Below are 16,855 nucleotides of genomic sequence, written 5' to 3' on the forward strand. Positions count from 1 at the left end.
TAGGGAGTTGCCTGCCTCTGGGGGATGAGGGCCACTTTCCTGCACTCTGACAACTTCCCCTACTGTGTGCATCACTGGCAAAGATTAAGTCTTTTTCTTTTCCTCCTCTCCTCTCCCTCTTTTTTCTTTCTCCCTTCCTCCCTCCCTCCCTCACTCCCTCCCTCCCTTCTTTCTCTCTCTCTATTTTCCTTATTTATTTATTTTTTTGGCTGCGTTGGGTCTTAGTTGCGGCACATGGGATCCTTCGTTATGGCGCTTGGGCTTCTCTCTAGTTGTGGTGTGCAGGTTTTTCTCTCTCTAGTTGTGGCGCGAGGGCTCCAGAGCGCGTCGGCTTTGTAGTTTGTGGCATGCAGGCTCTCTAGTTGAGGCGTGTGAGTTCAATAGTGGTGGCATGCTGGGCTTAGTTACCCTGCAGCATGTGAGATCTTAGTTGGACCAGGGATCGAACCCACGTTCCCTGCATTGGAAGGCAGATTCTTTACTACTGGACCACAAGGGAAGTCCCTTTGTCTTTTCTTTTTTGAATTAGTTTGCATTACTTTGGAGGCAGTTGATAACATAATCAGGGACAATATTTCTACTATGACAAATGGAGAGTTTGTACTGCATAAGCAATGACATTGGGAGAAGCCTCTGATTGGGAGAAGCCTCGATAACAAGCATGAGGTCCTTTCAAGGACCTTGCCACCTCCCCTTCCTACAGGGGGTTGCAGGAGAAGGTGTTGCAATCTTTACTGTACACTGATGGACACTTGGGCTCCGGGAGAGCAAAGTGACCTGACCAAGATTGCCCAAGGAAGGCTCACAGGACTGCTTCCTGTCCAGCCCTTGCTGCTGGCTGCGTGGTCTGACTCCTGATGCTCTGATTCTTCTCGCTTCTCCTTTCTACTCAGAAAGAAAGGCCAGAAAAAGGAATGGCAAGGGGGGTGGGGGGAGGGGAGAAAAGAAAAGGAAAAAGGAAAGAAGAAAAAAGGAGAGAGCTGGGGAGGGGGAGTGAGGGAGGGAGGGAAGGAAGGAAGGGAGGAAAAAATAACCCTCCCAAGGCAGAGCTAGTCTCACCTGTAGGTCACAAGTATTTCTGGTATTTGTTTATTTCTCTTGCTCTCCCCAGCCCTGTCCCAGCCCGGCTGAAGAGAATGACTGACTTGTTTCTCCCTGTTTTCTCTCCCAGACTTTTTGCCCGTAAGAGCCACTTACAAAAGTAATTTGAGTTTATACAAAAAAGAACTTGAAGGGCTGTGTTCAGTTCATACTCAGAAGTCTATACAAGACTTTGCCAGGGATCGGGTCCTCTGAAAGTCACTTCTTTCAAACATTCCAGCGTGGCTGAGAGAAGAACATGGTGGTACCCGATGGTCTCAGCGAGGAGACTTTAAGTGTCGGAACAAGCGTAGTCCGGCTCCATTCTCCTGGTGGGAAAAGGAGGCTGGGATGGGAGTTCTGCCCATCACGCCCCATCTACCCAAGGCCCTGGGGCATCGCTGTGGGGTTGAAGTGAATTTCTCTGCCATGTTTGTTAATGTCTCAGGAAAAGCCGGAAGTCACAGCTTTCTCTCTACAGCAGAACTGGCCCAGGCTTTCCAGCCCTTCTCAGGCCACACGGCACACACTGAGCAAACTGGACAGGATTTGGGGGGCTGTGGGCATTTGATGACCTAGTCATTATATATTTGTTTACATTATGTAATTAAAATTAGAAACACAAAACACAGTGTATTAGTTTAGATATTTAATATTAAATGTGTATGAAACTCCCAAGTATGTTTTTCAATTTGCTTATTTATCTTACAGATGCAAACATACTTTTTTAAAAAAATATTTATTTATTTGGTTGCGCCGGGTCTTAGTTGCAGCAGGTGGGCTCCTTAGTTGCAGCAGGTGTGCTCCTTAGTTGCGGCATGTGTGTTCCTTAGTTGCAGTGGCGGCCTCCTTAGTTGCGGCTCATTGGCTCCTTAGTTGCGGATCACCAGCTCCTTAGTTGTGGCATGCAAACTCTTAGTTGCAGCATGCATGTGGGATGCAGTTCCCTGACCAGGGACTGAACCTGGGCCCCCTGCATTGGGAGCGCAGAGTCTTAACCACTGTGCCACCAGGGAAGTCCCGAACATACCTTTTTTTTTTTTTGGCTGCATGGCTTGCAGGATCTTAGTTCGCTGACCAGGGATCAAACCCGCGCCCTTTGCAGTGGAAGCACGGAGTCCTAAACACTGGACCACCAGGGAAGTCCCCGCCAACACACCTTTTTACCTTGGGTTTTTTTGCTTGAACTAGCCAGTCAGTTCCTGATCAAGACATTCTCAATAGTTACCACCAGTAGGAAACTTTATTTGCACAAAGTAAAAAAATAAAATTTTTCTATTGATTTTCAAATAACCATTCAAAAACTTCCAGCAGTAGAAATGATCTTTATAGGCTCTAACAGCCTTTTGTTTTTTTCCTTTCACGGATAAAATGTGGTGCTGGCATTTCTCCTAACAATGCAGCTTCCTTTCCAACCCTCAGAACTTTCTTGTCTGGAGCATTTCACAGTAACAATAGAGCTGGCAGACCCTGGAGACTGGGGCACCTGGGCTGGCATCCAGGACCAGGACCCAGACTGTGAGGGCCACACACCAATCCCTGCAGGCTGCAGTGGCTTGGGCGAGGCTACTCACAAACCCAACAGACCTGGGGATGCCAGTGGCCCTGCGCCTGCGCGGCTGCCCCGGGGGCTGAAGGGATCAACACTGAAACTGACCACATCAGTCTACCGCTTTACTAGCAGAGTAAGTGAGCCTCCTCTTGCCTCAGTCTGCCCATCTGTGACATGGAGGTAACAGGAGTACCTACTTGGTAGGGTTGTTATGAGGATTAAAGGACTGCCAGGCCTGGCCACATAATAAGTGCTACCTATGTGTTTGTGAGATAAAGTTAAAAGGCTCTAGAACAGACCCCCAAATCACATGCTTAGAGCCAGCCAGAACTGGATTCCTTCGTTCTGAATTCTGGCTCCCGCCCTCTCTAGACACGGGCCATAGCAGGCCCTCAACCTTTCCAGCCTCTGTTTCCTGGCCCATGCGTGATGATGGCACTGGTACCCACGTTAATGATGTACAGATTAATGTACAGTTCACATAAAGCGCTTGAGACATAACAAGTGCTCAACCAGCAATGGCTGTTATGACCCAGCAGAGCCAGGACGTGAACTCAGGGGTCCTAAGCTCTAAGCTTGTTTCCTGTCCACTGCCCGCATCTCCCTCCTACGAGTCTCGCCTTCCCACAGAAAAGCGCTTAACCTCTTGGACTCTCTTCTAGAATTTTTTTTTTTTTTTTTCGGCTGTGCCCCGTGGCATGCAGGATCTTAGTTCCCTGATCAGGGATTGAACCTGTGCCTCCCGCAGTGGAAGGGCAGAGTCCTAACCACTAGACCGCCAGGGAAGTCCCTTCTACGATTTATTTTAAATCTTTCCACTCAGATTGTATTTTTCAACCCTCTAATGTTTTTTTGTTCTTCATCTTCAGGCTCTCTGGAGTGGTTTTTCCATATCTTTAAAAAAGCAATGTCAAGAGTGGTCAGAGCAATTGCATCGAGGGCCAGACATCAAGGGAATTCCTTTGCAAAGGCACTGAGGCAGCCAGTGGCCATGTCTTTCCAAGTCTCAAGTAAGTACCACGCATCTTTCCTCATTCATATTTTATTAGGAAGCCAGATCGGAGAATTCATCAGTTATAAAACTTTAAATATGAAATGAATCACTCTTATCAAAGAGATGATTCAGGTGGGAATACCAGATTTTTCTTAAGAGCAGAAGCAAAGGCAAATATGGCATTTTACTTTACAAATATTTAAGAGTCATGAAAAACGAAAAGAACTTTAAAAAAACAACTTTGTGCCAACGTGAACATCCAGGAGCTGCTGTGGAGATGGGGCTGTTAGAGCTTAAATGTTAAGATCATCCAGAAAAGTGACGAGTCATCTTTTATTAAAATAGAATATCTTTGTCTCTTTCCACCATATACATATATTTTCTCTTTAAATAAATATATGTTACGTATTCTAAACGATGACTTACTTGACAACATTCACGTGGTGCTTTCGGGCCAGGGCATTGACTCGGTAAGGAAGACAAATACCAAAAGCATCGAGTGTACGCGGGTTCTCGTAAGGCGGAGTTTCCAGGACTTGGGAATGGGTCTCAGCTCTCCTCACATGAGGACTTCTGAGTCTTCTGAGGAGTCGTCGGCAAATAGGAGTTCCTCTGACGCTGGGCTCCCCAAGGGCAGCGTGCTGCACTGGGACCAGGAGACCGCATTCCTTACCAGCCTATCCTCCAGTAAAACACCGTTCCTTCCCGCCGTCCCTGTCGCCGGGGCGGCGGGAGCCTGCTCTTCCCAGCCCTCGCCGACCCCGTTCAGGATGTACCTTCCCTCGTGAGGTCTGTTGTCATGGACTTCTGCGGTGACCACGCTGACGGTGGCGCCGGGTGTGCAAGAAGCAATGACCAAGTCGGGATGGGTATTCACGTCCCGCTGAGCAAGTGCCGAGCCCTCGGCCGGGCCCTCGCGGCTCTCCGGAAACCGTGTGTTGACGTAAATGATGTCGGCTTCGTCCTGAACTTCAGGCAGGCTTTCCAAGAGCTTTTCCAGCTGCAGCCTCAGCATTGAAAAGGTGGGGCGGTCCAAGGGCTCAGCTCTCCAGCAAGAGTGCATGACTTCATACCTAGAAGCAAAGAAGAGGGTGTTATCTCCTGGCGCAGCACGCACAGCCCAAGTGCAATCCGCCCCTGCTTCTCGCACTCGGGTGGGAGTGGAGGGGCTGGGGGGAGGGGGAGGGGAGTGGGGGGGGGGGTCCTGGGAGCAGACAGGTGTCAGTGCCAGCTCCACACTCACCATCGTTCCAGGCCTTGGGAGGCTCGAGGAATGAAATCGAGAGGGGGGCTGGCGTGGGCAGGTGTGTGAAGAGTAAGGGCAGTGCTGTGACAGCGGCGGGTGAGCCCTGGGCTGGGACAGCCCCTGATTTGAGGCGGCCGCAGCTTCGTGGCACGTGTGGGGCTGCTGAACCTCGGCCACCTGATGTTGCTCCGTGAAGGAGAAACGCTCTGGGGTCCCTGCTCTTCTCCGTGACCTTGACCTCCTCCGGTAAAAACAATAACCGCTGACCTGTCATCGGCATTTACCATCTGACAGCCATCGTGTAAGGTACTTTTAGAGATACTAGCACGAGCTAGCAGCACGAGCCCACACACAGGTACTGTGATCCCCATTTCACAGAGGAGGACCCTCAGAGCGCGATGCTTGGCCCCAGGATGAGGCTGGAGCTGTGACCCACATCAAAGAGTGTCTGACGCCAGAGCCCGCGTTCTTAACCACTGAGCTGCCCTGCTTGCCATGGGTCAGACCCTGACGGGTTTAGGTTCTACCCTGTGGGCAAGGGGGAACCACAGAAAGATTGTGCTGTGGTGCATTCCCATGACCAGATGATAATTTTAGGAGAGTTGCTTTGGATGTCACCCAAAGGATGTATTAGGATCCTGGGGGTGATGAGAAGAACAAGACAGGAGACAGAGGAGCCCGCACTCCCCTGGAGGAAACAGGGACCCGCTCGTTCACGTACATATACTGTGGATGTCACTGCGCCAACGTTCCCACAAGTGTCACCACCCCCAGGCCCCGCCAAGCCCTGGACCTCTATGGTCTGACAGTACTAGCAGACCCCGTTTTATTGCACTTCGTCTTATCACACTCCAAAGATACTGTGTTTTGTTTTTTTTTTTACCAGTTGAAGGTTTGTGGCAACTCTGCATCGAGCAAGTCTATTGGTGCCATTTTTCCAGGAGCATTTGCTCACTTGGTGTCTCTGTGTCACAGTTTGGTAATTCTGACAATATTTCAAACTTCTTCCATTATTGTTATGTTTGTTAGGATGACCTGTGATCAGTGATCTTTGATGTTACTATGATGATATTTTTGAGGTGCCACAAACTGTGTCCACGTAAGACAGCAGATTCAATCAACCGACACTGTGAGTATTCTGACTGCTCCACCGACCGGCCATTCCTCTGTCTCTCTCCTTCTGCTTGGGCCTTTCTATTCCCTGAGACACAACAACAGTGAAATTACGCCAATTAATAACCCTACAATGGCTTCTAAGCGTTCAACGGAAAGGAAGAGTCACAGGTCTCTCACTTTAAGTAAGCTAGAAATGATTAAGCTTAGTGAGGAAGGCATGTCAAAAGCTGAGACAGCCCGAAAGCTAGGCCTCTAGTGCCAAACAGCCCAGTTGTGGATGCAAAGGAAAAGTTCTTGAAGGAAGTTAAAGGTGCTACTCCAGTGAACACACAAATGATGAGAAAGCAAAACGGCCTTATTGCTGATGTGGAGAGTCTGAGTGGTCTGGATAGAAGATCAAACCAGCCACAACATTCCCTTAAGCCAAAGCCCAATCCAAAGCAAGGCCCTAACTCTCTTCAGTTCTATGAAGGCTGAGAGAGGTGAGGGAGCTGAAGAAGAAAAGTGTGAAGCTAGCGGAGGTTGGTCCATGAGGTTTCAGGAAAGAAGCCGTCTCCATAACAAAAGTGCAAGGTGCTGGTATAGAAGCAAGTTATCCACAAGATCTAGTTACGATCATTAATGAAGGTGGCTACACTAAACAACAGATTTCCAATGCTGACAAAACGGCCTTATATTGGAAGAAGATGCCACCTAGGACTTTCACAGCCAGAGAGGAGAAATCAATGCCTGGTTTCAAGGCTTCAAAGGACAGGCTGACTCTCTTGTTTGGGACTAACGCAGTTAGCAGGTGACTTTAAGTTGAAGCCAATGCTCATTTACCATTCCAAAAGTCCCAGGGTCCTCGAGAATTATGCTAAACCTACTCCGCCTGTGCTCTATAAATGGAACAACAAAGCCTGGATGACAGCACACCTGTTTACAACACGGTTTAATGAATATTTTCAGCCCACTGTTGAGACCTACTGCTCAGAAGAATGGATTCCTTTCAAAATATTCCTGCTCATTGACAACGTACCTGGTCACCCAAGAGCTCTGATGGAGATGTACAATGAGATGAATATTGTTTTCATGACTGCTAACACGACATCATACTGCAGCCCAGGGATCAAGGAGTCATTTAGATGTTCACATCTTATTATTTAAGAAATATATTTTGTAAAGCTAGAGTTGCCATGGATAAGAGATTCCTCTGATGAATCGGAACAAAGTAAATTGAAAACCTTCTTGAAAAGATTCACCATTCTAGATGCCATTAAGAACATCTGTGATTCATGGCAAGAGGTCAAAATATCAACATACACAGGAGTTTGAAAGAAGTTGATTCCAACCCTCATGGATGACTTCGAGGGGTTCAATGCTTCACTAGAAAAAGTAACTGCAGATGTGGGGGAAAGAGCAAGGGAACTAGAATTAGAAGTGGAGCCTGAAGATGCGACTGAACTGCTGCAATTTTAACCTGTTTTTTTTTTTTTTTTTTTGGCTGCACGGAGCAGCGGGATCTTAGTTTCCCAACCAGGGATCAACCTGGGCCCTCGGCAGTGAAAGTGTGGAGTCCTAACTACTGGACTGCCAGGGAATCCCCTGAATTGTTGCAATTTTATGATGATATATATATTTAAAAAAAATTTTGTATTAATTAATTAATTTATTATTTATGGCTGTGTCGGGTCTTCGTTTCTGTGCGAGAGCTTTCTCTAGTTGTGGCAAGCGGGGGCCACTCTTCGTCGCGGTGCGCAGGCCTCACACTATCGCGGCCTCTCTTGTTGGGAGCACAGGCTCCAGATGCGCAGGCTCAGTAGTTGTGGCTCACGGGCCCAGTCGCTCCGCGGCATGTGGGATCTTCCCAGACCAGGGCTCGAACCCGTGTCTCCTGCATTGGCAGGCAGATTCTCAACCACTGCGCCACCAGGGAAGCCCTATGATGATATTTTAATGGATAAGGAGTTGCTTCTCATGAATGAGCAAAGAAAGTGGTTTCCTGAGATGGAATCTACTCCTGGTGCAGATGCTGTGAAGATTGTTGAAATGACAATAAAGGATTTCGAATATTACATAAACTGAGTTGATAAAGCAGCAGCAGGGTTTGAGAGGACTGACTCCAAGTCTGAACGAAGTTCTCCTGGGGGTAAAATGCTATCAGACGGCATTGCATGCTACAGAGAAATTGTTCATGAAAGGAAGAGTAGATCGATGCAGCAAACTTCACTGTTGTCTTATTTTAAGAAACTGCCACAGCGACCCCAACCTTCAGCAGCCACCAGACTGACCAGTCAGCAGCCCCCAACATCGAGGCAAGGCCCTCCACCAGCAAAAGGATTATGACTTGCTGAAGCCTCCGATGATGGTTAGCATTTTTTAGCAATAAAGTGTCTCTTTAAAAAAATATTTATTTATTTATTTATTTGGCTGCACCAGGTCTTAGTTGTGGCACGCGAACTCTTAGCTGTGGCATGTGGGATCTAGTTCCCTGACCAGGGATCGAACCCGGGCCTCCTGCCTTGGGAGCACGGAGCCTCAGCCACTGGACCACCAGGGAAGTCCCCACAAAGTGTTTTTAGAATTAAGGTACGTACACCATTTTCTAGACATAATGCTATTGCACACTTAACAGACTACAGTATAGAAATCGTAACTTTTATATGCACTGGGAAACCAAAAAATTCCTGTGACTCACTCTACTGCAGTGCTCTGGAGCTGAACCCGCCATATCTGGGAGGCGCGCGTGTACTGGGGCAAGGAATGGAGGGGAGGGGGACCCTGAAAGACATCTGCTGGCTGAGGGGACCCAGTGGGATAAGAAAGGACAAGGTGGCTCCCGCCATGTCACCCTGGAGACGAGGAGACCAAGTGCCGGTGCCACGAACCACAGTGGCTGCAGCTGGGAGGCTGTGAGTTCGGCCGAGGAAAGGTCCCCCGGAGGTGATGGGGGCACCACCCAGAGCGGCCTCTTGGGTGACGGGGACCTGGTCATTCAGAGGTGGGGGTGATGCTGTAAGAAGAGGTGGCCCTCAGCGGGCAGGACCGGGGAGCGGGGCTCCAAGCACACCCTGTTATTTCCATTGCTGTATTTCTCAGGGTTGACTGTAAAATGACCGCGGGGCAACCAGACACCGGAGTCGACTCCACTAAGGTGAGACAGCAAACAGAGATGCTCAAAAGTATCTGCCTCAGTTTTAAAAGAAAAGACCCCAGATATGGAAATGCAGAGAGCTCTCTGGGGGATGCTGTCGTTGGCCAGCATCCAGACTGGAGAGCGGACCTGGGAAGCGGGCCTGGCTCACCAGAGCCTCTGCGAGCCCGCGGTGTGAGCAGCCAGCCGGGGGGTGGGGACCGCAGAGCCGCTGCTTCCTCCGGCTGTTCCCCAGCCTCCCTCCCCCAGCCGCACGGCACTGCTGACGCTGCAGCGCTTTCACCTAAAAAACCACCTCTCAAACACCGAGTCAGCATTCCCTCGGCACGGCTCTACCCGCAATGTCTAAAACCACAACGTGACACAGCTTAGACCCTGCTAAGACCCCAGATAATCAACTTCTCCTGGAGCACCAAAGAAGCCAAGAAAGAAAAAGCCACAAAAGTCTCCATTCAATATTGTTTGACAGAAATGGCTTCCTCATTTGCAGAAGCAAACATTTCATTCATGTGGCCCTTTCAGAAACGACCGTGAAGCCCCAGATCTAATTGAATTAGGATTTCGTGATGTTTCTTTTAAAGGGCTTATGATTTCTGTTTCTGTTCTATATGTTACGGATTTACAACCATAATCACCACCACCACTACCACCACCCCCCCCCCCCCAAGCAGTGTGAGGCTCTGATCAAAAAAAACTTTCCTTCTGTTTGGCCGCGGTGGATCTGGGAGGCCCATGTGCAAACTGACCAGGGCCTTCTCACCGGCGCGAGGAAGCAGGGCCAGAGTGTGAGTGTGGGTGTGCGTGTGTGGAGTCCTGCACAGGCCCACCTGCCCGAGCAGCGCGGCCCGGCGTTCCACGACGGAGCCCACGCAGGCCCACGGTCCTGAAATGTTCTTGCTAAACATGGTGCGAATGCCCCTCTCCGAGCCCGTGACCCCTGTTACGCTGGGGAGAGACTCATCATTAGGAAGGTTCAGATCACCGAGCTAGAGGCAGTGCCTTAAGAAATGATTTTTAAAAAGTCGGCAAGGTGTTTGGGAGGGGATCGACTTGTAAAGATGTTATCACGGGCACCATATGTGACACTTAGCGTGCGTGCTTCCTGCAGGCTGAGCTCTCCACACACTTCTTTGTTAACCCTCCAAATACCTCTGCAGAATACGTGACTATACTTTTTTGGTGGCTGATCACGTGGCACGGAGCGGTCAAGTCAGCTGCAGTGGCCACACATGTGGCTAGTTAGGAGGCAGAGCCTGGCCTCTCTGACTCCAAGTCCCAGGCCTCTCCCTGTACTGTCCACCCCGAAGAGAGAGGGGCCTGTTGGGATGGGAAGGGCACTGTGGTCCTGCACGCTGGGGGCTGGGGGCGGTCTCACGCCCGGCTGAGTGTACAGTCTCCCTGGGATAGTTTTTTTTTTTTTAAACAATATTATTATTATTATTTTTATAAATTTATTTATTCATTTAGTTATTTTTGGCTGCGTTGGGTCTTTGTTGTGGTGTGCGGGCTTCTCATTGTGGTGGCTTCTCTTGCTGTGGAGCACAGGCTCTAGGCACGCGGGCTTCAGTAGCTGTGGCACGCGGCCTCAGTAGTTGTGGCTCGCGAGCTCTAGAGCGCAGGCTCAGTAGTTGTGGTGCACGGGCTTAGTTGCTCCACAGCATGTGGGATCTTCCCGGACCAGGGCTCGAACCCGTGTCCCCTGTGTTGGCAGGCGGATTCTTAACCACTGCACCACCAGGGAAGTCCATCCCTGGGATAGTTTTAAAACATACATTTCTGGGCCTGCTCTGTACCAAGAGAATCACAATCTCCAGGCACAGGGCTGAGGAATCACGTTCTTAGAATATCCCCTAAGCAATTCTGATGACCAGCCTGAAAGCAAAGTCACTGGCTTAGATTTCTAAATTTCCTGATTCAAGATATTCCTGTTGATTGGTTTGTTTAAGATGCTGAATGAAAAGAGAAGCATGACTGCAGCAAAAGAGGGCAGAGAATCATCCAAGTACCTCATGCATTGTAAAGCAGACCTATTTACCTACAGGATATATAGTCATCCCTCGGTATCCATGACAGATTGTTTTCAAAAGCCCCAGCGGATACCAAAATCTGCAGATGCTCAAGTCCCTTACAGTCAGTTGGCCCCCCGTATCTGTGGGTTCTGCATCCACCCATACAGAGGGCCGAGTATTTCCTAGAGGGGCTTACAGAACTTCAGAACACGTGCGGGCTCACTGGAGACGTGCACACACCACTTCCCACACCAGGAGAGGCTTCTGGCCCGGCCATCTGCGTGTGTCATCTTCTGCCCACACCCGCCCGGCTGAGTGTCCCCACCCACTATGGCTGTGTGTCCCCAGGTCTTTGCAGGGCGCCCCGAGATGGAGAGCAGCTGACTCACAGTTCATCCAAGCAGTCCTCTGGCTGTTTCAGCCTGTGGCCGTGGAGAAGATAGTCATATATTTCGTGGTTCTGGACGCCGGGATAGGGGGTCATTCCTCGTGTGGCTATTTCCCACATGGTCACGCCAAATGCCCACTGAGGACAAAGCGACAACGTCAGGATGCAAGTCTTTCCAGAAAGGCTGAATGGACTTTTTCATTGGGAAAGGTCATTTCCTTAGAGCCCCGGCAGTCGTGCACAAAGCTGACAATTATGTTTGAGATACGCTGCTCTCCCAAAACGGCAACAACGTGGGGCCAGAACGTCACAGTTCCCCATTTTTACTAAAGCTGTTTGGGAAATGAGACAAAGGCAGATCTAGCCCTGTGTCACATCAGTGCTCTGTTTAACGTTCTGTTCCTACTGTTGTCGGCAAGTGTTTTCTTTTCCCGATCTCTGGTTAAGGGTATCAATACACAGCACCTTTTATACAGCATCTTAGTTCCAAACAGCCATGGGATGAATTCATTTAATTTACTGTGAATATGAAATATCTTAGTTGCAGGCAATGAGTCACTGTACTGTAGCAGAGGAAAGTGGAAATAAATTAAGGGCTTTTGCCATCCTCTGAAGGTCAGGCTACTTCACCAGAATCTAATGTTCTGCCTGAATTAAAGCATCTAGCGATAAATAAAGAGAAGTGTGAGCATGCCCCAATCCTCAGTTGATCAGAGAGTAAGATGTCCTGCAGCACCAGCTTAAGTCATCTCTTTCGGCATGCCTTCATCTTTGCAATGCGGGGCCCCGAATCAAAACTCTGTACGTACGTACCACGTCACTTTTACTGGTGTACACTCGGTCCGCGAGACTCTCTATGGCGATCCATTTCACAGGCATCTTAGCGATGCGGCCCTGGCGGTAGTAGTCGCCACTGTAAATCTTCTTAGAGAGGCCAAAGTCTGCGACGCAGACAGTCATGTCATCTCGCAACCTACAGAGAGAGACAGAGTGAGTTCGTGTCCTCAGCGACCTCAGAGGCAAAGCCTTAAATCACAGGTCTGCACCCGACGCAGCTGAAAACATTCACAATGAGTAACCAAAAGAGAGAGACCCCACAGCCTGTGAGGGTCCTGCTTTGGGACCAATGGCAGAGCAAGTGAGGGGGAACCGGATGAGTTATAACTTTCTACCCTTCTGGTCTGTGTGGCAATCTGGACCAACCAGGGCACCTGGGCACAGAGGATGGAGCCACCTGCAGGAACAGAGGTGCACGGGAGTAGAAAGAGTAGCAGCTCCAAGCCAGGGCCCCCTGGTGGACTCATCTAGAGCCCAGTAGCCTTCCTGCCTGACGTCTGGAAGCAGCACTGGCTCTATAGATTAAGTAAGCCACTCAGACAGCTTGGGGGAGGTGGGGAAGCACGTGCTGTAAGCGGGGGACACCGGACTTCCTGCTAAGACGGTGCCAGGTGGTACCTGAGGAATTAACTGGAAAGTTAAAGGAATACAATTGCATTTACAGCCCAAGCAGTTAAAATTGATCTTAGACAAGAAGGAGAGGAGGAGGAGGAATGAGTGGTCTGGAGGTAGGGCGACTACCTTGTCCCTGTTTGCCTGACACTGACATTTAAAACTAAAAGTCCTACATCCTGGGATATCCCTCAGTTCTGGACAAACCGGACAGCTGGTCACCCTACCTCGTGGGAAAAACATGAAGGAAATGTTAAGGGGAAAAAATGGTTTTCATGATTCTCCTTCCATGGTAGACAAGTTATTTAAATGAAAAACAAAACCAAGACCCTTCTGGGTTTTCAAAAATGAGGTGAAAGTGATAGAGGGCCGGGGGGCAGGGTTGGTTAAGAGGAGGGAGGGGACAGGCTCCACTGTCACATCTCCAACGAAGAAAAACGAACGACAGCAATACATTTAAGGAACACTCTCTCTTCTTGCAATAGTAAATTTCAAATCAAGAAATAGTTATTGTTTTTGAAGATTTACAGCAGATAATGGCTGTTGAAGCAGACTGAAGAGATGGGGAAGGGGAAGTTCGAAGTTCTTGTATAAGCCCTCGTCTCTCTGCTGCAAAAGGAAAGCTCTGGTGTAGTCAGGACCAAACTACTTCACAAGGCAGCATCATGGAAACTCAGGGACGAAACCATTATGATTTTCACTACTGTCTTCATGATGAGCTGACTTATATGTAACTCTGGATCCAAATAAGCTGATGGCAGTTGGGGAGGATCCCAAAGTTCACACCTAATACTCCTAGCTGAGTGAGAGTGTGAAAATAAAAAAGTAGTCACACATAAACACACTACTATACAGAAAATAGATAACTAATAAGGACCTACTATATAGCACAGGGAACTCTACTCATTACTCTGTAATGGTCTATATGGGAAAAGAATCTAGAAAGGAGTGGATATGTGTATATGTATAACTGATCACTTTGCTGTACACCTGAAACTAACACAACATTGTAAATCAACTATACTCCAATAAAAATTTTAAAAAAAAGAAGTCACAGGGGAGTTTTGGAGGCCAGCCAGACTCTTAGAGGCAGAGGTAGTGAAAATCCTCAAGCAAACACCCAGTCATGTGTCAGGGCGGTAGAAACCCCATCTCCGGAGCCTGCCACACTGTCGCCTCCCAAGCTTAGTCCTCCTCCATACTTTAACATCAACAGGCCACCCCACATGCCCACAAATATCTACCACCATGAGGTCCAACCCACTCCAGGATGGGCCAGGACTCTTACATGCAGTTTCGAGCAGCTAAATCTCGATGAAGAAAGTTCCTGTTGCTCAGATACTCCATTCCCTGGGCAATGTCCACCATGAACTTCAATAGTGTCTGCAGAGGAATATGCTAGGGGGTGGAAGACACAAGGAGACAGATTATTATTATTATTATTTTTCTGGCCACACCGTGTGGCTTGCAGGATCTTAGTTCCCCGACCAGGGATTGAACCAGGGCCCTGGCAGTGAAAGCGCAGAGTCCTAACCACTGGACCACCAGGGAATTCCTGAGAGACTATTATTATTTTTTAAAAAATAACTTTATTTATTTATTTATTTATTTATGGCTGCGTTGGGTCTTGGTTGCTGCGCCCAGGCTTTCTCTAGTTGCAGCGAGCAGGGGCTACTCTTTGTTGCGGTGCGTGGGCTTCTTATTGCGGTGGCTTCTCTTGTTGTGGAGCACAGGCTCTAGGCACGCAGGCTTCAGTAGTTGTGGCGCATGGACTCAGTAGTTGTGGCACATGGGCTCGGTAGTTGTGGCTCACAGGGTCCAGAGCACAGGCTCAGTAGTTGTGGCGCACGGGCTTAGTTGCTCCGCGGCATGTGGGATCTTCCTGGACCAGGGCCCGAACCTGTGTCCCCTGCGTGGGTAGGCAGATTCCTAACCACTGCGCCACCAGGGAAGTCCAGGATTACTTTTTAAAAGGAAACCAAGTTACTTCCATTTGAGGGGGTGAAATGATGGCTTTATGACTTAGAAGTGTGGCCATGAAACAAGGAAATTTCCATATCACTAATGTCACAAATAAGGTTTCAAAAAGGAATGAAAAACAAACAAAAACCAACAAACCCTAAAACTTCTTGGCAAGTATCACGTTTTCTTCTCCTTGTGTTTAAAGGTATTTTAAAAAATTAATTTATAAATGTAATGCAATTCCAAAGATACCACCAACAATTTTTTTGTGTGTGTGTGGCCAGTTAATAACATTCTTTTCACAAGTTATGAGCTCAAATGCGATCCTTGTGTCCTTCTGAGTGGCAGTGGGACAAAGAAGGGAAAAGAAGGGGGGTCTGGTTTCAGTGGGGGAGGATCTAATGTTTTGACAGCAAAAAGCCCATGGAGAAGGAGCTGTTCCCAATTATGCACCCACATCTGGTATCATTTTATTTTGAAATGTTTCAAAAGAGACTTTTTTTCTTCTGGACAGAAAGTAGGATGGTCTTTACCCCTTATCATGGGACCAAAGTACCACAAGTAAGTATTCGGGAATTTTCATTTTTGTTTCTCTAGGGCCTTCCTGTAAGTTTTAACAGCCTAATGTTTTTTTTTCTATGTTGTAAAAATCAAACCAGACTGCGTGTTAGAAAACCTGCCGTGTTGGGACTGATTATGAGGATGATGACTAATGAAGACTTCTGTGTAGTAATTCAATGTTTTAGTGCAGTCAGAGCCCTAAAGAAAAGGGTTCACAAAGTCCCTAGAAATCATAAATGGGTCCACCCATGATATATTCTTCCCCAAGGCATTGGATTTATGGTTTATTCTATATGGCACATGAGTCTTCTAAAGTGGTCCTCATGAAGACACTGAATTTTTTTTTGTTTTAATTGGGCTGTGCTGGGTCTTAGCTGTGGCATGCAGGCTCTCAGCTGAGGCATGCGGGATCTAGTTCCCTGACCAAGGATCGAACCCAGTCCCCCTGAGTTGGGAGCATGCAGTCTTAACCACTGGACCACCAGGGAAGTCCCGACACTGAATTTTTAATGATTTATATTTCTCAACTAAGACACGTGTCAATCAAAGACTGTATATTTAACAAAAATGCTTTATCCTTTACCCTTACATAATGGAGTTGTTAAAAAAAATGTAAGTAAATCAGGCATGAAAGCCTTACGCCTCTGTTCTATATATCTGGGGCATTTGATTTTCTGGATGCTAATTTCCAGGAAAGGATTTGGGTGCTAAGAAATATCAAATCTGCTGACATTCATGAAAGTATAAGGAATATCAGGTGCTATTCATTTGTGTTATTTTTTTCCAAGCAGAACTATGTTAATCTTGCAGACTGTAACCAAAGGTCATTTAAAAGATCATTGTGTGGTAAAACTAATAAATGAGGTCAATAAGGTTGCAGGATACTAGATTGACATACAAAACTCAACTGCATTTCTACACACTAACAATGAACTGTCTGAAAATGAAATTAAGAAAACAACATCTACAAAAGAATCAACAACAAAATACTTAGGGATAAATTTAACAGAAGAAGTGCAAAACTTACACTCTGAGAACTACAAAAGGAAAGAATTAAATTAGTTTCTAAATAAATGGAAAGGTATCCAGTGTTCATGGATTGGAAGAGCAGGCGTGCTATTCACACAGAGGACAGAATGGCACCCAGGTCCTGCTGAAGAAGCACATTTATATGACTGAGACCTAGTCTTGGGCCACTCTAGCAGGGCCAGAAGGTATTTATTGCCAAGGAACTGACCGATAAGGCAGCAGAGATTTGAATAAAAGCCTGATTTTCTAGTTTGTCTATGATGCATTTTGTGACTTTCAGCTTTACATGTGGCTACAAAGTGTCAAAATATGAAAATACATTCCTTTTAAATTTTT

General features: G+C 47.7%; 1 protein-coding gene across 2 annotated transcripts in view; it reads right to left on the bottom strand.

Annotated features, from left to right (window-relative positions):
- Window positions 1-3,543: 3,543 nt before the first annotated feature.
- The window catches only part of MERTK (MER proto-oncogene, tyrosine kinase), a 114,931-nt gene continuing 101,619 nt past the window's right edge, over window positions 3,544-16,855 (bottom strand). The window contains exons 16-20 of one of the 2 annotated variants that reach the window (XM_068564869.1): window positions 14,256-14,365; window positions 12,332-12,491; window positions 11,520-11,656; window positions 4,403-4,699; window positions 3,544-4,272 (exon numbers count right to left, since the gene is read on the bottom strand). In XM_068564869.1, coding sequence (XP_068420970.1) covers window positions 4,176-4,272; window positions 4,403-4,699; window positions 11,520-11,656; window positions 12,332-12,491; window positions 14,256-14,365 — 801 coding nt within the window. In that variant the 3' untranslated portion in view covers window positions 3,544-4,175. Of the gene's footprint in view, window positions 4,700-11,519; window positions 11,657-12,331; window positions 12,492-14,255; window positions 14,366-16,855 lie in introns of both variants that reach the window. The other variant, XM_068564868.1, reaches the window with a different exon arrangement.

Source organism: Eschrichtius robustus, chromosome 15 (assembly GCF_028021215.1).
Source record: "Eschrichtius robustus isolate mEscRob2 chromosome 15, mEscRob2.pri, whole genome shotgun sequence".
NCBI lineage: Eukaryota > Metazoa > Chordata > Mammalia > Artiodactyla > Eschrichtiidae > Eschrichtius > Eschrichtius robustus.